Source organism: Bos indicus, chromosome 22 (genome assembly GCF_029378745.1).
Source record: "Bos indicus isolate NIAB-ARS_2022 breed Sahiwal x Tharparkar chromosome 22, NIAB-ARS_B.indTharparkar_mat_pri_1.0, whole genome shotgun sequence".
In the NCBI taxonomy this organism is placed as follows: domain Eukaryota; kingdom Metazoa; phylum Chordata; class Mammalia; order Artiodactyla; family Bovidae; genus Bos; species Bos indicus.
This window is the reverse complement of record NC_091781.1, coordinates 27,301,423-27,322,888: the sequence shown is the minus strand read 5'-3', so window position 1 is coordinate 27,322,888 and position 21,466 is coordinate 27,301,423. Positions and strand designations below refer to the sequence as shown.

Genomic DNA, 21,466 nt, shown 5'->3' with positions numbered 1-21,466 from the left:
TGTACCTTTCTTCTCAGCAGAATGAGACCAAAGGAGAGCTCTGAACATATATAAGGCCACCTTCGAACATTGTCTTTTGTCTTCCAGTGTCATATAGTTAGCTACTGATACGAAGAATAATAAGGGCATGATTCTAGGCACTCACACACATCATTTTGTTTCCTAACTCTCAACAGGTAACACCAATAACCGCCATTTTCTTAAGAGTAGAAACTTCCACAAAGAGCAGTCACTGAAGATTTGACACCCCTGAGAAGATAATACCACTGGGGCTGGTTTGGATGGTCTAATCTGTTTCTGCACATTCCCCAGTTTTTTGACCTTTATTTGCATGTTCAGTCTCTCAGTCATGTCTGACTCTTTGCAACCCCGTGGATGGGAGCCCGCCAGGCTCCTCTGTCCATGAGATTCTCCATGCAAGAATACTGGAGTGGGTTGTCGTGCCCTCCTCCAGGGGATCTTCCTGACCCAGGGATCAAACTCATTTTTTCTGCATTGGCAGGTGGATTCTTTACCACTGAGCCACCAGGGAAGCTGAAGTTACACTAATACAACTGGTACAACTAGACTTAAAATCAGAGCCACACACATATGTGTGCACACACACATGTATTCTCACACCCTGGCAGAAGCCCTACACATACTTTTTCCACTGAATTCTCCTGCCTCTAAGTATACCTTAGGTTTTCATGTAAGAAAATGATTGAATTATTATTTCATGTCTAATTTTCCTTACATCGATGATAACATTTAAAACTCTTTACTAATTAAAAATCAATCTTTTCCTACTGCATGTATTCAAATACTTAGTGTATATTATAGCACAAGGATTGTTTAGAAGCAAGTCTCTAACCCTGATACCAAGGAGAAAATTAATGAGAGTTGATAAATTGACACCAATATTAAGAAGATATTTGTCAAAAAAGTGGGAGTAGCTGTATCAACCAAATAAAATCAGAAGAAACTAAATACCATAATTCAATAAGATAATTTTCTGCTTCTCTTTTCTCCCATCTACCCAAAGCTGAAATACCTTTAATAGAGAGGGCATTGTCTCAAACTACTGTCATGAGATTATAAAAAGATAAAAGTTTAAAAGATAGAAAGACAAAAAGTAGACTGAAAAATATAAGAAATGATAGCATCAGAACAACTATTATGATGCCCTCTTATTTCTCCCTTAAAATGTTCTTTTTGACCATAACACAATTAATCACACATAGGCATTTGCTTTTTATAAATTTTATTAGAATAATAAAAAATAATACATACAGATAACCATAGGATACACACACAGGAATTTAAAGGTAAATGTCATACTTTTCAATATGAAACAAAGTACATATCTCATGGAGATATATTTCTAGAAACACCATGAAACAAGAGATTAATCATCTTGAAAATGAAAACTATAGGAACATATTCTAGGAATTACTAAGTAATAAAAAGGTACAACTCCATTACATGTTGCATAAAATACAGGTATTGGAGGAAGTGTTCCCCCACTTTTTGACCTGAAATAACAATGGTCATATGAAATCTACTTGTTCAGATTTTTTTCTAGATATATACACTATATACAGAACTTCCAGAGAAAAGTTATAAATATTTTTTTCTTTGTGTATAATGATGTTATCTTAAAAGGAATCTCTAAATGTAAAGTAATGCTTTATGGTGATATCAGAATTTTGCTAATATGTATTCTCTTTTGATATCTGTTGGTTTCAAATTCAGGTATCTTTGCAAAGAACAAGTTCCTGCAAAATGTGAAACCGTTGGAAATAGGTAAAAAATTGATTTTGCAATGTTTAACACTCAATCTGCTGATTTTCTTATATTTTTAACATATTGCTATGAAGTCATGTCTTTGACAATCCTTTGAACACAATGCATTGAGAGACTGAGTCATACATATCAAAGTCAGCAGCATGGCCATGGTTCTATTACAAATTTAGCTCAGGAGCTAAAAATTCTGCCAGACTCACTCTGATAGACTGTTGGACTTCATTAAAAAACCATCTCCACCATCCAAAAAAGAGTCCCGTAATGGAATAAAAAATTGGAAATGAAGGATCATGTGAATTTTGTATAATATATGGGTTAAGATTCAGGTCATTTCTTATTTCCTCCACCAGGTTTTAATAAAACCTGAAAGCTTGTTCATAGGTATGAAGGAAACTATTCCTTTTAATTTTATTTCAGTTTTTAAAACTTTTGAGAAAATGATAGAATGTGATCATGCCAAAATAATATCATGGAATGAAAGAGAAAGCATTACCTACAATGAAAACTTTGTTTAAAGTGCAAACTTTAAAAATATGACAGGTTCTCATGACTTTAATATTATTAAATAAACTCACACTAATATTTTGTACAGGCTTAGTGCATTAGGGGTAACAAAGCACTTTCAGATTTCCTTCTTTATCTTTTAGTAAGTAATGTACGGGGCAGAGGCAGATAAGATGGGTATTACTATCTCCACATTTTAGGGATGAGTAATTGAGAAGCAGAGTGAGAAAAGTGATTTGTAAACAATCTCACAAACACTCACTAGTTTACCTGAACAAATAGCACACTTCCACATTCTAGCGGAGCATCTCTAACAACGTTCTTTTGAATCACATGCACCCTTTTCCAAACAGGGTAAATTTTAAAATGTAATTTTTCATCCTTGAGTATTTCAAATGAGCATTTCAAATAATATTAATTATATCTTCCAAATAGTGCTATTACAATGGGAAGAAAGCATTTGGATTACATGAGTTTTTCTCTATTAATTAAAAAAAAACCCTAAAAGCACCACAGCCATGCATGTGTCTGCATATGCATACACATGGTGGCATGTGAGTCTTCATCCACAGGCAGGCCTCAAATCATAGCTAAAGAATGTCTCTATCAAAAATCGGGTGGATGTAATATGTAAATTCCTTTGGTTTATCAAGTAAATATTAAGGCATTTCAGAGTCCCCTAAAGGGATTTACTGTTTTTTTCTATTATATTCATATTTTACCTATGTAGAAATTTAAAAATACAGTTGAAAAAAAACCATGCATCATCACTGGATTTCATGAAAGCACTTCTTTTGTAACCAATTCAGTTTCCAATAAATAATTAAAAAGTGACTATCACCACAAGGTGTTTACAATAAAGAACATTATTACAGAGACATAACTTGACACAGGGTAGACAGTGGAGATGGCTGACGTACAACCTCTTGCATCCATATCTGTCAAAGACGATAAACAGCTCATTAATGAGAACTGCACCAATTTAAGCAACCAGGACAAAAGCAAAGTCTTTCCAATCATAAGCAAATCATATCAGGGACCTAATTTACTACCACAAGTTAACATTAGTTTTCAGTTTATTTATCAATGTAGCCGATTTTATTTGCCATGGGTATCTATAAACACCCTGACGTACTTAAGTTTTCTTAAATGATTCTGGGTTTTGTTTATCTAGTATTATTTAACTTTAATTGAAAGTGGAAAAGCAACTTAATCATTTTGAAAACAACTATACTCTATTACAGACAATTTTGAGCTAATTCAATGGTTTAATTAAAGCTTCATCAGAGACGGGTTCTGAAAAATCTGTGTTTATTTCTCTTTTGTGCATTTGTACATAAATTGTTATGTATAATATAAAACAACATCTTAAAAAAGCAATCAGTAACAAGCTCCATTTTCCTAGAGATGGCTTTGTCTGCACTTAAGACCGGCAACCTATGCATGCTCAGCAAGATGGCAGATGTCAGAGGAAAAGGCTACTCTTGAGATGGCAGCCCTCAAATGCTAAAATCATGTCTGTTCCTGCAAACACACAGAACCCATTCCTGTTGACAGTTCCTCTTTGGCCACGCTGTGCACCGGATCTTAGTTGAGGGCACACGGGGCCTTCGGTCTTTGTTGCGGCACATGGGTTCATTAGTTGTGGCATGCAGGATCTGCAGTTGCGGCATGCGAACTCTTAGCTGCAGCATGCTAACCACCAGGGAAGTCCCCATGCTGGGTCTTTTAGCTGTAGCATGCAGCATCTTTTTCATTTCGGCCTGTGGCGTCTTTAGTTGCAGTATGCAGAATTTTCAGTGGCGTCATGCAGGGTCTTTTAGTTATGGCATGCGGCATCTTTAGTTGTGGCATGCAAACTCTCAGTTGCAGCATGCAAACCAAGGACATCCCCACGCGGGATTTTTAGTTGTAGCATGCAAACTCTTAGCTGTGGCATGTGGGATCTAGTTCCCTGACTAGGGATCGAACCCCAGGCCCCCAGCATTGGGAGTGTGGTGTCTTAGCCACTTGACTACCACAAAAGTACCTGGCCATATTGTAATTTTAACTCTGAACCTTGAGCTATCGTAGAAATAGGACAGAATATCTTAATCTTAATTTTAAAACTTAAATATTATCACTAATATTACCAATAATAAGCTTAAATTAATTTCTGGTTTTGCTCTACTGAAGTGCATACACTTTTAAAAATGTCTGTAGTCCTAAATGGTTTCTACAGATTTTTATGTTGCAGAAGTCAGTTCTGAGATAAACATTTCGCATTTTCTTCACATGGCTACTTGTTTGTTTTTGGTCTAAGTATTGCAGTCTTTATGCTTTCATGAAAAGATAAAATTCTTCCAAATTTCCACATCTCCCTTTCTCTATATTTGCTAAAGATGTCCCATTTTGTTTTCCAAGATTACAGATAAGGGTTTTAATTTTGAATGTCTAAGACTATAGATTAGGTAGAGTTCAGTGAAAGGAAACAAAGTAATTTAGGTTACTAAGGACCAGAGAATAAAGTATGAAGACAGGATGGCTTCTGCGGTACTTAAATGAGGCCCCAAAACTCCACACTTGAGATTTAAAAGAAAAGATAAAATGTGTTCTACCGCTGTCACTGATAAAATATGTATGAAAAGTCTGTTTCCCTCAACTCTGAAAGTGTAACTTTATATTGTAATAAAGTAGGCTTCATGTGGACTTTGAAAGGAAAAGTAAGTATGAACTTCCTTTGAAATCAGAAACCAAGAATTTGTTTAGAAAGTGTCTTTCAGTTTGGCCAAAAGTGGGTTATGACCTTAAAAATGTTAAAATTTCTACTTGGTAAAGAACTGATAAGACATATCTATAATTTCTAGGAGGCAAACAACTGGAATATTAAAGATCTTAAAATTGTTTTGTGGGTTCAACATTGCCCTTGAGAAAAAGAATTCTATTTTTATGGAACTCCAAAGGCAAATTTATGCAAAGCTCAGAATACAAAAGTTAAACTAATAACATTTGCTAAACATTTCTCAAGGGTTTTTTTTTTTTTTTCCTGTCTTTCGGCTCTTATCATTCTCCTTACTTAGCAGCACTCTTGAGGAATTCCTCCTTCCCTCACTTCTCATATTCTAAAACCTTCTCAGCATTCAGACAAAAGACACAGTAGGAAAAAAAAGAAAAAAGACGGGGTGGGTTGTGCGCAAACAGACTCTCTCTTGCAGGCTCATAACTGATGCTGGGAATTGAGACACTGACTTCGACCGACTTACTGGTTATTCTTGGAATCCTGATCTGTTCACTACTGGTCCCATCCCCGCCATCCGTTGTGGCCTTAACTTCAATAATGTAGTCCTCTTTAATGGGCAGCAAAAGTTCAGCTGAAGTTTTATTTGTGTTCAGCACTTGCACATTATTTTGACTGCTAGTCCTATAGAAAACCTAAAATGCATGAACAAACATAATCTTTTTTACTGCCTGCTTTTATTTTTTCATCAGAATTATTCCCCTGATGTTACTTCATTTATATCAGTTGTTTTTCTATACCCACTACAGTATCTGCTGCATTCATAGATCTATCATAGATCTTAGATGAAGGGTCAGCACATGGTAAGACTCATCCAATCCTCAAAATCAATGAGGTGGGGAGACTGAACTTCTTCCAAGAAACATTCAGTTGGTTGGGTATTTCTAAGGCTTCAGAGACGGGGCAAGGACCTGAACACCAGACCAAGGAATCAGAGCCAAAACTATGGATTCATTTTAAGTAGTATATAGATGAGTATCAGAAATAGGAAACAACAAACGCTTTACCAACATTTGGCCTAAAATTCCCATATGAGCACAATTATTTCACTTAAATTTATATTTAAGAAATCAGGCATTTTGGAAAAATATTCTTTTCACAAACAGCTTGATATCTGTATGTCAAAAGTAGTTTATAAAGACCACACCATCAACATTTAGGGAAAAAACAAACAAACAAACAAACAAAAAACTGTTCAAATCTAGCTTTCTTTGAAAAGTACTACCAGAAGTGGGAAAAGAAAGCATTGCAAATTATACCACTTACTTTATATCCTGTTACTTCTGATTCATTCTCCATGGCTTTCACTTGTTCCCAATTAAGCAACACTTTCGTGTCTGTAGCATTCCAAACAACATTTCCTGGTGGCTGACTGGGAGCTTGAAATGCAGAATGAGAAAAGCAAAATAGATTTGAGCATGGAGTGATATTTTACATACGACACATAGATAAAGGAGGCGGCAGAAGTAAGGCAGAATCTCTTTGGTAACTCATAGTGCATAGGCAGAATCACAAAAAATAACAGAATAGCTAAATTTCCTTTTACAAAGTCATTTCCAGAACACTGTGAGACAATTCATTTTAGCATATTCATGATACACTTTAGGGCATTTCTTCCCAGGTGGCTCAGCAGTAAAGAATCCATCTGCAATGCAGGAGACATGGGTTTGATTCCTGGGTTGGGAAGATCCCCTGGAGAAGGAAATGACAACCCACTCCTGGAGAACCCCATGGACAGAGGAGCCTGGTAGGTTATATAGTCCATGGGATCGCAAAAAGTTGGAGACAACTTAGCAACTAAACCACCATCACCACAGTGATGTCTTGGAAAACTTGTTGATACTGGAGATAAAGAAATTCTTTTATCCACCACTAGAGGGTTGCCTGTTGATGGGCCAGGAAAGGCAGGCAGTGTGTCCTGTTTCATACATCCAGAGGCTGAGAGAAATTGGCAACTGAGCAGATTAAAGTTGTAGGAAATGAAGTGCAGATGATTTTTAAGCCAGCCATGTATGATGAGATGAGCAAAATGGGAGGCAATCAAAAATAAAGATTACTTAGATTTATTCCCATGAAGTAATAGCTACACACATGAAAAATTGCAGCAAACAGTCTATATTTTAGTCTTCGTTTTCCAAGTTTAAATCAATTTTTGAGAAAAATAAGGCAAAACACTAAAACGTTAATGAGAATTCCATTACATAATTAATGAAACTCTCTGAGGTTTAAAAACGTGGATTTATAATTTAGTTTCCTCTCATGAACACTAGCGGAGAAGGCAATGGTGCCCCACTCCAGTACTCTTGCCTGGAAAATCCCAGGGATGGAGGAGCCTGGTGGGCTGCAGTCCATGGGGTCGCTAAGAGTCGGACACACTGAGTGACGTAACTTTCACTTTTCACTTTCACGCATTGGAGAAGGAAATGGCAACCCACTCCAGTGTTCTTGCCTGGAGAATCCCAGGGATGGGGAAGCCTGGTGGGCTGCCGTCTATGGGGTCGCACAGAGTCAGACATGACTGAAGCGACTTAGCAACAGCAGCAGCAGCATGAACACTAGATGCAGGAGGAGCGGGGTTTGGTAGCATTTGTCAAGAGCAACATAGGGCACTGAAAAGTCAGTTTCTTAATCACGAAACAGCAAACATAATATTATCCATTTGGCAACAACATCACAATTGCCCGAAACAGTGCTGAAATACATTGTACTTGTAGATTTAGCCACAAAATGTAACTTGGTTAACTGAATTTGTTACGGGAAAATGATATAAAAGATTGGCCATGCTGAGACATTTCTAGATATCGCTGACTCATGCCATGAGGGAGAGGTGGCTGGACTTACACATGGGGAGACCACACAGATACACTGAGGTGACTAATGATGCTAAACAAGACTATTCCCTGCAGATTCTTTGGCTTCCTGTCTGTTCTTTCATACTATTCCACATTGCGTTTAAAATTTGTGATCTGATATTCACAAGGAGTTCAGGTCAGCTCAGAGCATTCAAGTTGCAAAGCTTATATAACAAAACATACATAATGGCAGTTGCCTAGGGTTCCTAATGACTATGTTCTGGGGGCTCCATCCAAATGTTATGAATGCACTGTTGTGAGAACAGTTACCAAAGTCTGTGATTCCCCATGGCCTAGCAGCACCAGAAAAGGACAGGCTCCATTTGATGCAGTTCAGATAATATACTTCATCATAATGTGTCCTGTCAAGAGATATGTGCTTGCAGAGTATAGAAAACTTGAGTGATTTTGGTGGAATTTATTTTGGAGTGATTTATTCCATCACTAGTCTTGCAGAAGAAGTGACTTCATGTTTAGCATTCAGCCTTATTTTGTATGAGTCCCAGAATATCAACAGACGAGCTGAATGAGTGCATCCTAAACTCAATACTTTTTGAATGGACAAAAAGAAAAAAAAAATAATAATAACAAAACAGGAAATGGGAAAGGGGGGGAAATAAAAGCTCCATGCTGGGTCTGATTACTCATTTTCCATATTGGTGTTTCTAAGCATCAGATAGTCATGTTCCATTTCCATCATTTTTGCTATTTTTTAATAAATGAACTTGATTGAACAAAAAAACACATAAACATTGACTTTCAGTTCAGTTTAGTTCAGTCGCTCAGTTGTTTCCCACTCTTTGCGACCCTATGGACTGCACCAAGTCAGGCCTCCCTGTCCATCACAAACTCATGTCCATTGAGTGCGTGATGCCATCCAACCACCTCATCCTCTGTTGTCCCCTTCTCCTCCCACCTTCAATCTTTCCCAGCATCAGGGTCTTTTCAAATGAGTCAGTTCTTCGCATCAGGTAGCCAAAGTATTAAAGTTTCCACTTTAGCATCAGTCCTTCCAATGAATATTCAGGACTTATTTCCTTCAGAATGGACTGGTTGGATCTCCTTGCAGTCCAAGGGACTCTCAAGAGTCTTCTCCAACACCACAGTTCAAAAGCATCAATTCTTTGGTGCTCAGCCTTCTTTATAGTCCAACTCTCACATCCATACATGACTAATGGAAAAACCATAGCCTTGACTAGACGGACCTTTGTTGGCACTGTAATCTCTCTGCTTTTTAATATGCCATCTACGTTGGTCACAACTTTTCTTCCAAGGAGTAAGTGTCTTTTAATTTCATGGCTGCAGTAACCATCTGCAGTGATTTTGGAGCCCCCCCAAATAAAGTCTGCCACTATTCCCACCGTTTCCCCATCGATTTGCCATGAAGTGATGGGACTGGATGCCATGATCTTAGTTTTTTGAATGTGGAGCTTTAAGCCAACTTTTTCACTCTCCTCTTGAACTTTCATCAAGAGGCTCATTAGTTCTTCTTTGCTTTCACCAACGCCATAAGCATGGTGTCATCTGCATATCTGAGGTTATTGATATTTCTCCTGGCAATCTTGATTCCAGCTTGTGCTTCATCCAGCTCAGCGATTCTCATGATGTACTCTGCATATAAATTAAATAAGCAGGGTAACAAGATACAGCCTTGACATACTCCTTTCCCTATTTATGTCCAGTTCTAACTGTTGCTTCCTGACCTGCATACAGGTTTCTCAAGAGGCAGGTCAGGTGGTCTGGTATTCCCATCTCATTCAGAATTTTCCACCGTTTGTGGTGATCCACACAGTTTAGCCTTTTCCTAAACACCAATAGTCACATTATCATGAGCCTGTTATGCTAGTTACATTCCTATGGTATTCTATTTAATAAATGAAGCATTATTAAAACTTAAAAAATATTTATAAGCTATTTTAAAATCATCTCTTATCACTACTGGTAAGAATAATATCTAGAAAATCCTTGATCAGACCAAATTTCTCTTCACATTTAAAATTCTATTACTGTTAGCAACTAATGTTTATTAAAACCTAAACTATGTTAGGAATGGTAGAATATACTTTTTTATAATTTACTCAATTCTCATTATATTGCATTATAATAATGCCCATTTTCTGTACATGGGTAATCTGGACCCAGAGAGTTTATAAAAACAGATTCTGCATTCATGTTGATAGCAGCATCATCCCCAGTAGACAAAAGGTTGAGCAACCTAAGTGTCCATCAACAAATGAATGAGTAATCAAAATGAGGCTTATCCGTAGAGTGGAATACTATTTAGCCCTAAATAGGAAGGAAATCCTGACACATGTTATAATATGGATGAGCCTTGAGGAAATTATGAAATAAACCAGTCACAAGAAGACAAATTCTGTATGTGAATCCACATATATAAGGCAGCTGGAGTAGTTAATCCATAAAGGCATAATGTAGAATTGCGGTTGCCAGGGGTGAAGGAGAGGAGAAGAGGAGATGTTTAATAGGTACAGATTTTCTCTTTCATAAGGTGAAAAGAGTTCTGGAGATTAGCTAACCAAGCCTAACAGCAACCAAGCCTAACACTCAGGAACTATACATTTAAAAAGAAGTGAGATGGAAATTTTATGTCATGTGTATTTTTATCACAAAAATTAAAAGCAAAGAACTTGCTAAGATGCACAACTGGTAAGAGATACCATGTGGATTCAAACAAGCTCTTGTTAATTCCAAAGTCTATGCCTCCCCTATTACACTGTGCTGACTATCTGTGACTACAGCTCTTGAAAGAGTTGACAAATGATTTGTCCATATGTCCATAGTTTTTATTCACGAATCCAGTATCCTGTCAAAGGTAGATATCAACTTAAGATTTTATATGTAACTGGCTGCCATTTTAAGGCAAGAGATACAACACAAGAATTAACAAAAAAACTTTTATCGTGTTATTAGAAAATAAGTTTGATCTATTCCCCATGTGTCCCTAAGGAATGGTTCATGCAATGATAAAGTAAGATAATGAATTGGGTAAAGAATCAGGAAAAAAATATCAGTTACAATTCACCATGGTATCAGCAGGACAACATATGGCTGCACAGTGTTTTCAAATATGACATAACAGGATTTAGAATGTATTTTCTAGCTCCATGGTTTTTATAGTCCTCCAAGACACAACCCAATAAATGCTATAAATTTCACAAAGACCAAACTGGGACATTAATGCTGACCATCAGCTTGAGAGTTTGAATACAGCTGATCATGTTGAGGCTAAGAAGACCAAACTGGGACATTAATGCTGACCATCAGCTTGAGAGTTTGAATATAGCTGATCATGTTGAGGCTAAGAAGATAAGAAACATAACAGAAAGAAAAAATAAGAAAAAAACCAGTGAAACAATTGGTGTGTTAATTAAATACTTAAATGATTTGTTAACTAACATAGTTCTAAGTGTTAAGGGAAAAAGCAGATAAGGAGGTGCCAACATCTCAAGTGGATTTTGAAAGATGATAAGAGTTGAACATGCAGGGGTTGGGCCGGGCGTGGCAGGGGGTATCCAAGGCAAAGGCATGACACAGGCCAGGGTGCAGAGGCCAAGAACTAACACGGTGCCATGGGGAGCTGAGTCCTGACAATACAGGTAAGGATGAGGGGAAGGGATCAGAGCAAAGGCAGTTGGAGAGGCAGGTAGGAACCATATTCTAAAGAGTCTAGAAGGTCAAAGGAACTAGAAAAGGAACATTGCTTTGTAGGCAATTGGCAGAAGGCTGAAGAAGGATCAGATCTGTGGAACCAATAGGTGTGTGCTCATAGATCTTCTGTGGGGCACAGGGAGAAGGAGGAAAACCTTGGTGGAAGCTCCGTAGGGAATACACTGTAGCATTTTGTGTAAAAGGCAATAAAGGTCCAAATGCAAGTGATGGTAGTGGAGTTGGAGGGCTGGGGCAGAACTGGAATCTGTGAATAGGCCATGATGATGGCGGTCATATGAGTGGTGGGATAAGAAGGAAGGCATGGCAGACCGGATGAATGACACAGGCCTTGCAGAAAAGGTTTCTATCTGGAAATCCCTTTTAGTCACTACATACTCAATAAGCACTTGCTCTGTGTCAGAGATTCTCCTAAATACAGTGAGAACAAGGTAAAGATATTTTCTGACTTCTAACCATGAACCACGTTAGTGATTCCCAGAGATCAGTACTTGTACCACTAAGATGATTTACGTGGATAACATTTTAATTGCAAATATTTGCCTATATTCACATTAGGGGAAAAAAAAAAACCTACTACATCCAACTCTTAGTTGGATGCAATTATTCATAAATATGATTCTTTTTGATGACGCTGAAATTGGCATATCAGTGGCAATCTACTTTAAATACAACACATAGATTAAACTATGATCTAAATAATGACACAGAACAAAGGGCATTATACAAACAAATAACTCAGATGTTTTCAGTTGCACACAGATGTCTGGTAAACACCCCAAAACACACAGTCATAATTCAAATTAACTCTGACCTAAGGATATATTTACTACAAATAATTCATCTCAAATTGAGCAATCAAGAACAGAATATCACTCTACTAATAATAATCATTAACACTCCGATTCGCTCATTGCAAAACTTATTTTCATGGACACATTTCTGGCAAATGATTATGTTTCTTTTTGCTATTCACTATAGTTTTAACTGTTAAACTTTTCTCTGTTTAAATAACTGATTTGCTTTCATTTTTATAGAAAAAAAAATGTAGGACTACCACTTTGTAATGGAGAGAATATTAATCATGTTCTGTAAATAACAATGATACAAAGCCTTTTAAAATAAATATATTTTACAAGCAACTCCTACAGCTCAACTCCAGAAAAATAAGTTACCCAATCAAAAAATGGGCCAAAGAACTAAATAGACATTTCTCCAAAGAAGACATACAGATGGCTAACAAACACATGAAAAGATGCTCAACATCACTCATTATCAGAGAAATGCAAATCAAAACCACAATGAGGTACCATTTCACGCCAGTCAGAATGGCTGAGATCCAAAAGTCTACAAGCAATAAATGTTGGAAAGGGTGTGGAGAAAAGGGAACCCTCTTACACTGTTGGTGGGAATGCAAACTAGTACAGTCACTATGGAGAACAGTGTGGAGATTCCTTAAAAAACTGGAAATAGAACTGCCTTATGATCCAGCAATTCCACTGCTGGGCATACACACGGAGGAAACCAGAATTGAAAGAGACACGTGTACCCCAATGTTCATCGCAGCACTGTTTATAATAGCCAGGACATGGAAGCGACTTAAATGTCCATCAGCAGATGAATGGATAAGAAAGCTGTGGTACATATACACAACGGAGTATTACTCAGCCATTAAAAAGAATACATTTGAATCAGTTCTAATGAGGTGGATGAAGCTGAAGCCTATTGTACAGAGTGAAGTAAGCCAGAAAGAAAAACACCAATACAGTATACTAATGCATATATATGGAATTTAGAAAGATGGTAACGATAACCCTGTATGCGAGACAGCAAAAGAGACACTGATGTATAGAACAGTCTTTTGGACTCGGTGGGAGAGGGAGAGGGTGGGATGATTTGGGAGAATGGCATTGAAACATGTATAATATCATATATGAAACGAGTTGCCAGTCTAGGTTCAATGCACGATATTGGATGCTTGGGGCTGGTGCACTGGGACAACCCAAAGGGATGGTATGGGGAGGGAGGAGGGAGGAGGGTTCAGGATGGGGAACACATGTATGCCTGTGGCGGATTCATTTTGATATATGGCAAAACCAATACAATATTGTAAAGTTAAAAAATAAAATAAATAAATAAATAAATAAAATAACAACAAAAAAAAGTCTTCTCCAACAACAAAAAACAAAATAATAAAATAAATATATTTGAGTATTAAAGTAAATAAATTAGGGAAATAATAATCAGATTGTTTGAGTATGTGACTAAAATCTTGCAAGAATCATTCAATGACTGGAGATTGTAAAACATTAAGCAAATTATGAACAAAGTTTGATTATTGTATGATCCAAACTTCTCTTTAGTTATCTTCATTCCTACTTTTGACTTCCACCCTTAGTAATCTTTAGTTACCCTGTATTAGGGGATTCTGTGATGGTTCAGTGGTAAAGAATCCGCCTGCAATGCAGGAGACATGGGTTTCATCCCTGAGTCCAATCCCTGGGTCAGGAAGCTCCCCTAGAGGAAGGCATGGCAACCTACTCCAGTATTCTTGCCTGGAGAATCCCATGGCCAGAGGAGTATGGCAGGCTACAGTCTAGAGGGTGGCAAAGAGTTGTGCACGACTGAAGTGACTGAGCACGCATGTACCTTGTATTAAGCCTTAACTGCTCTTCTTTTCTAGCTTACTAAGGTCAAACTTCAACTATTAACCCTTTCCTTCCACAAACTATCAAAACTATTTACCTTTAAGTGAAAGTGTTAGTCACTCAGTCATGTCCAATTCCTTGGGACCCCATGGACTGTAGCCTGCCAGGCTCCTCTGTTCACGGAATTCTCCCGGCAATAATACTGGAGTGGGTTGCCATGCCTCCTCCAGGGGATCTTCCTGACCAAGGTATCGAAATTGGGTCTCCTGCTTTGCAGGCAGATTCTTTACCACTGAGCCACCTGGGAAGTCCTAACACTATGCCTTCTCTGAGACATGAGCTCAGACCCTTCAGATTATGAAGTTGATGTGCTGCCACTTCGCTAAGAATTTACCTTTGTGCACCAACAAACAGCAAGCCTGAAACATCACAGACCAGATCTACCTAATACACTTCAGACTTTCTAGATGCACTGTGGCCATTCACAAGTCAGCTGTAATGAGTCTACTCCCCTGACCTGATAGACGCCAGTGTCTCAACTGCAAAAGAAGGAAAACGGCCGGCAGAGCTATTGCTGAAGTTAAAAACACAAGACAGTGAAACATCTGAAACTATAAAGCTTCAAATCAGACACCGCAACCTGAGAGTTCCTGAAAGCCAGACCCAGCTAACAAATATTTCTTGTCTAATCCAAATACTGTATTTTAATTTGGGGTAGGTGCCAACATTTACATTTGGGAAGTTTCATTTAAGTTCTAGACTTCTGGTTTCTTTTGCAAAACCAGATGATGAGAAACACTGGTCCTACAGTGATGGATAGAAAGGATGGGGTGAAGGAAGAAGAGATTGCCCCACTCACCTCCCATTGTTAAACCTGCCTGTCTATTGAAGGCATTTGAGGTTATCATTCTTCTTTCTAAATCAAGAGTCATTTGGGGTAATTTTTATATGTCTTGGGGATATTTAATTGACATATTTATGTAAGTAATCCATCTGGCTGGAATAAATTAACTTGTTATATCTATAAAGGCTTGAGGTTGAAGATGCTGAAGGAAAGATATGAAGGACGAAGGCACAGGCAGTATAGGCAGATGAAAGAGCAACTCAGGGATCCCTAGGCATCTCTTGATACCTGCAATTTATTCTTAGCTCCTCCAGAAACATTTTTAATGATCCTTATTATTGGCTGGTAGGATTGATTATCAGTGTCTAAAAATGTTTTGGGGTAGACTGTATTATTATTTAAAGTCTCTGCAATCCTCTGTTCCTCACCCTCTGTGAGAAGATCAAGCTCCCCTGCCTCTCTGTCACTGACAAGCAGCTTGGCTACAGTACTTGTGGTCCCCTGCTCTTAGGAAGACATGCGTCCCCTTCTCACTGGCATCTCACAGACATCAGGCTTTGTCATATGGCTTTCTTCAGGCAGGGGAAGGAAAGCAAATGTGGAATGACCCCTTTAGGGGGCACTGAAGAGCATGGTCCATCATTTTCCCTCTGCTGTGAGACCAGCACGACCTGGAAAGCGGCTGCTCCTCCAGTCTGGATCCTGCAATGAAGATGGAATAGACTGGATCTGAGCTACACCAGTGATGGATATGTAGTATGAATGGGAAAGAAACTCTTGTAAGTTTAAAGCGTCTGAGGTGTGGAAATTTTCGATACTTGAGCTATGCTAGCCCAGTCTGACAGAGCTATGAAGCAGTAGCCTAAGCAGTTCTGGCTTCCCTTGGTGGCGCAGAGGGTGAAGCGTCTGCCTGTAATGTGGGAGACGTGGGTTCAATCCCCTGGTTGGCAAGATCCCCTGGAGAAGGAAATAGCAACCCACTTCAGTACTCTTGCCTGGAAAATGCCAAGGATTTTGCATGCTCCAGGAGGAGCCTGGTAGGCTACAGTCCAAGGGATCGCAAAGAGTATTACACGACTGAGCAATTTTTTTTTTCATTTTTTAGGCTTCCCTGATAGCTCAGTAGGTAAAGAATCTGCCTGCAATACAGGATTTATGGATCAGGATGATCCGATGGAGAAAGGATAGGCTACCCACTCCAGTATTCTTGGACTTCTATTGTGGCTCAACTGGTAAAGAATCTGCCTGCAATGTGGGAGACCTGGGTTTGATTCCCAGGTTGGGAAGATCCCCTGGAGAAGGGAAAGGCTACCCACTCCAGTATTCTGGCCTGGAGAATTCCATGGACTCTATAGTCCATGGGGCTATGATTATATGGGTTATAACCCTTATGATTATACAGTGGAAATGACAAATAGATTCAAGGGATTAGATTTTATTTATTTATTTATTTGAACTGTCCGGCCCTTCAGTAAAAAATTTGCAGGCTCTTATCTTCTACCATATACAAAGAACAGAAGACACTGCCCAGAAATCATTGATGTGCTGAGTATATGTCTACATCTAGACATACTCTGGAAGAGCTTTCTGGTTTCAGCACTGAAGTTTTTCATTGTAAAAATTATTTTTTAAAAACTGACGTCCAGGTAATTTTTTCATATACAACAAAACTAGCCATTTACCAAAAACTCCAATAGCCCATTTTTTTTTTGTTCTGCACCCTCAATAGCCAACTTTTACATATCATAAAATCACATGAATATAGGAGGTTAGTGCTGGTGGGTGCCCAGGCGAGGCTAGATGAGAGGTAAAAAGGAACCCTTTCTGTATTTCACTTTCTGTCCCACAGGAGAGCACACGAAAGGTGCATTACAATATCTTTCACATGTGGCGACACTACAACTTCGCTCGCATGAGAAAAACAGCTGACTTTTTCCTTCTCCAATCAAACTATAACTATGTGAATTGGTGGTCAACAGCCCAGAGCCTTGTCATTGTTCTTTCTGGGATCCTGCAGCTGTATTTCTTGAAGCGTCTCTTCAATATCCCAATGACTACAGAAACACAGAAGCCAAGATGCTAACCTCAAATGACTACAGTGCCCTAGCTCTTTCCTTCTGGGCACAAGCTTTGTCAAATCTTTGTAAAGTTGGGGAAAAAATCAATTTTAGAAAGTTGTACTCTATGGCTCTCATCTACACAGGCAAAACAGCAATAAAATAATAAAATGTGTTAAGTTCTGACACTGATTATTTCTAAAGTACGCACTAAATGCTATCATCAAAATACTGCCCATCATATTGCAACCTCTTAACCTTCACTATATCTATTTAGAAATTAACAGAGAACCTTGGAAGAGAGAAGAGTTGAAACAAATGGGACAAAAATATATAAACTGGGGTTTATATGTTGCATACTAAAACAGGAGTTGTAGAGTGCTTTGCTATAACTGAAAAATGCTTTCTTTTTAGAGATGTCATCTTCGGAATTTAAAATAAGCAGTATATGCACTAAGGAAACTACAATGCTATGCTAAGTCACTTCAGTCGTGTCCGACTCTGTGTGACCCCATAGACGGCAGCCCACCAGGCTCCCCCGTCCCTGGGATTCTCCAGGCAAGAACACTGGAGTGGGTTGCCATTTCCTTCTCCAGGGATTAGATTTTAGATCTGATAGACAAGAGTGCCTGAAGAACTATGGAAGAAGGTTCATGACACTGTACAGGAGGTAGTGATCAAGACCATCCCCAAGAAAAAGAAATGCAAAAAAGCAAAATGGTTGTCTGAGGAGGCCTTACATAGCTGAGAAAAGAAGAGAAGCGAAAGGCAAAGGAGAAAAGGAAAGATATACCCAGTTGAATGCAGAGTTCCAAAGAATAGCAAGGAGAGATAAGAAAGCCTTCCTCAGCAATCAGTGCAAAGAAATAGAGGAAAACAACAGAATGGAAAGACTAGAGATCTCTTCGAGAAAATTAGAGATACCAAGGGAACATTTCATGCAAAGATGGGCACAATAAAGGACAGAAGTGGTAAGGACTTAACAGAAGCAAAAGATACTAAGAAGAGGTGGCAAGAATACACAGAAGAACTGTACAAAAAGACCTTCATGACCCAAATAATCATGATGGTGTGATCACTCATCTAGAGCCAGACATCCTAATGAGAAGTCAAGTGGGGGTTAGGAAACATCACTACGAACAAAGCTAGTGGAGGTGATGGAATTCCAGTTGAGCTATTTCAAATCTTAAAAGATGATGCTGTCAAAGTGCCACATGCAATATGCCAGCAAATTTGGAAAATTCAGCAGTGGCCACAGGACTGGAAAAGATCAGTTTTCATTCCAATCCCAAAGAAAGGCAATGCCAAAGAATGCTCAAACTACAATGGCACTCATCTCACAAACTAGCAGGTAAAGTCAAAATTTTCTAAGCCAGGCTTAAGCAGTATGTGAACTGTGAACTTCCAGATGTTCAAGCTGGGTTTAGAAAAGGCAGAGGAACCAGAGGTCAAATTGCCAACATTGGTTGCATCATGGAAAAAGCAAGAGAGTTTCAGAAAAACATCTACTCAGGCTTTATTGACTATGCTAATACCTTTGACTATGTGGATCACAACAAACTGTGGAAAACTCTGAAAGAGATGGGAATACCAGACCACCTGACCTGCCTCCTGAGAAATCCATATGCAGTCAAGAAGCAACAGTTAGAACTGGACATGGAACAACAGACTAGGTCCAAATTTGAAAGGAGTATGTCAAGGCTGTGTATTGTTACCCTACTTATTTAAGTTATATGCAGAATACATCATGCGAGATGCCGGGGTGGATGAAGGACAAGCTGGAATCAAGATTGCCAGGAGAAATATCAGTAACCTCAGAGACACAGATGAAACCACCCTTACAACAGAAAGCAAAGAAGACTTAAAGAGCCTCTTGATGAAAGTGAAAGAGGAGAGTGAAAAATCTGGCTTACAACTCAACATTTAGAAAACTAAGATAACGGCATCCGGTCCCATTACTTCATGGCAAATAGATGGGGAAACAATAGAAACAGTGACAGATTTTATTTTTTGGGGCTCCAAAATCACTGCAGATGGTGACTTCAGCCATGAAATTAAAAGATGCTTGCGCCTTGGAAGAAAATCTATTACCAACCTAGACAGCATATTAAAAAGCAGAGACATTATTTTGCCAAAAATTGTCTGTCTAGTCAAAGCTATGGTTTTTCTAGTAGTCATGTATGGATGTGAGAGATGGACTATAAAGAAAGCTGAGCGTGGAAGAATGGATGCTTTTGAACTGTGGTGTTGGAGAAGACTCTTGAGAGTCCCTTGGACAGCAAGGAGATCCAACCAGTCCATTCTAATGGAAATAAATCCTGAATATTCATTGAAAGGACTGATGCTGAAGCTGAAATTCAAATACTTTGGCCACCTGCTGTGAAGAGCTGACTCATTTGAAAAGACCCTGATGCTGGGAAAGATTGGAGGCGGGAGAAAAGGGGATGACAGAGGATGAGATGGTTGGATGACATCAATGACTCAATGGACATGAGTTTGAGTAAACTCCAGGATTTGGTGATGGACAGGGAGGTCTGGCGTGCTGTAGTCCACGTGGTTGCTAAGAGCTGACATGACTCAGTGACTAAACTGAACTGAACTGAAGCAGCTCTGATGAAACACAGTGCATTTTTGTACCTGCATGGAGTTAGGTACTGAAGCGAAAATGGGCAGGAGAGTTGATGGCATCTCTCTTAGGAATTCCAGTTTTATTTTTCAGTTCCATCTGGTTAGAAACCCAACCCAGAAGGCTGGCTGAATTTCACACTTTATTAAAACTAACTTGATATACGATCTACATTTTGAAATTTGTGTAATCATATCTCAACTTTCATAACCTGTAGATTTTTCCTTTGTCAACTCAATCTCTACTGTATTGGCAGTACAGTAAAATGGAAAGAAAATGGTAAAAACTAATCTAATTCTAGTAGAAATGTGGCACAGTGACAACACTAATTGATAGGCTGCAGCATTATTTCAGTAATTTCAAATGTTATGTGACAAGAATAATATTATGTCGAAGGCTTTTATTATTATCATTTTTTAGCACCTATAATGATATCCTCCATATATATGCTTATCAGACTCCTCAACACCATCTCTGTAAGTTTTACTAAGTCTGCAGCCACTTGACTGCATACAGGTGATTACAAGGCTGTTGATTGGATGAAGCTGGAAATATAAGACATGTCTACCAATAGGAAAATGGTTAAACTGTGGCGCATTATCACAATGGAATGTTATACATACACTAACATATTTACGAAAATTATTAATGACCTAGTGAAAGTTCTGATACCAGGTAGCTAAATACATGGCAAAACTGGCACTGTCTAAGAGAAATATCATAGAGCATAAGTCTGGAAAGAAAGAACAATTTTAAAATGGTCTTTCTGAGTGATAGGCTTATGGGTGATTACTTTCTTCTACTTTCCTCCAATTTCTAGCAATGAATGGTTTCCTTTATTTATAAAAAGTAGAGGTTGTTAAAGAATATTGCTGTCAAGAATTTTCAGTAGTGATATCTTCATAGTGTGGATAGGGAAGTTGGCACTGACTTTCAAAACATGGAATTTTAAGAACATATGTTTGCTGTGACTTAAGGCAAAACTCAATAGATTTCTTGACTATCTGATGGTAACGAGCTGACTTACATGATAAGTGGTAGCTTGAGGATATACTTTCCACTCGGATTTCACTTGAGTTAAACATCAGCATTTGTAATTAAACTGCTAAAATATATGACATGGTGCAGAAAACAAATCACCAAAAGCCATTTTTTCCCAAATAATAAGATATATTTGTTCTGAAATCACTGAATTATAAATTTATTTACCATAGGAAATTGACACCATTTTTTAAAAACCCAACAAAAACACCTGCTTCTTAACTTAGCATAAACTCAGAAAAGCCTCTGCATGTGTGCATGCTAAGTCACTTCAGTCATGTCCAACTCTCTGCAACGGACAACCAGTCTCCTCTGTCCATTGTGTCCTCCAGGCAAGAATACCAGAACGGGTAGCCACGCCCTTCTCCAGGGGATTTGCCCAAGCCAGGAATCAAATCTGCGTATTTTATGTCTCCAGCGCTGGCTAGCGGGTTCTTTACCACTAGCACCACCTGGGAAGGCTAGAAAAGACGTTACTTGGGGTCTAATCTAGAAAGTCAGGGAAGAAATTCTTTCTTCATTTTTAAATGACCAGGGATTTCCTTAACCAAAATCTCTCCTTTAGAATAATATCAACATGAAAATTTGTAGTCTATAATTAGAACATTTACACATTTTTAGAGAATTCATGGGCAAGGTAGGCCAA

General features: G+C 38.4%; 1 protein-coding gene across 4 annotated transcripts in view; it reads right to left on the bottom strand.

Annotated features, from left to right (window-relative positions):
* Positions 1-1,241: 1,241 nt before the first annotated feature.
* The window catches only part of CNTN3 (contactin 3), a 402,840-nt gene continuing 382,615 nt past the window's right edge, over positions 1,242-21,466 (bottom strand). For 3 of the 4 annotated variants that reach the window (XM_070776319.1, XM_070776322.1, XM_070776320.1), the window contains 2 exons: positions 6,332-6,444; positions 3,253-5,700 (listed from right to left, as the gene is read on the bottom strand). In XM_070776319.1, coding sequence (XP_070632420.1) covers positions 5,377-5,700; positions 6,332-6,444 — 437 coding nt within the window. In that variant the 3' untranslated portion in view covers positions 3,253-5,376. Of the gene's footprint in view, positions 3,228-3,252; positions 5,701-6,331; positions 6,445-21,466 lie in introns of those variants that run through there. The other variant, XM_070776321.1, reaches the window with a different exon arrangement.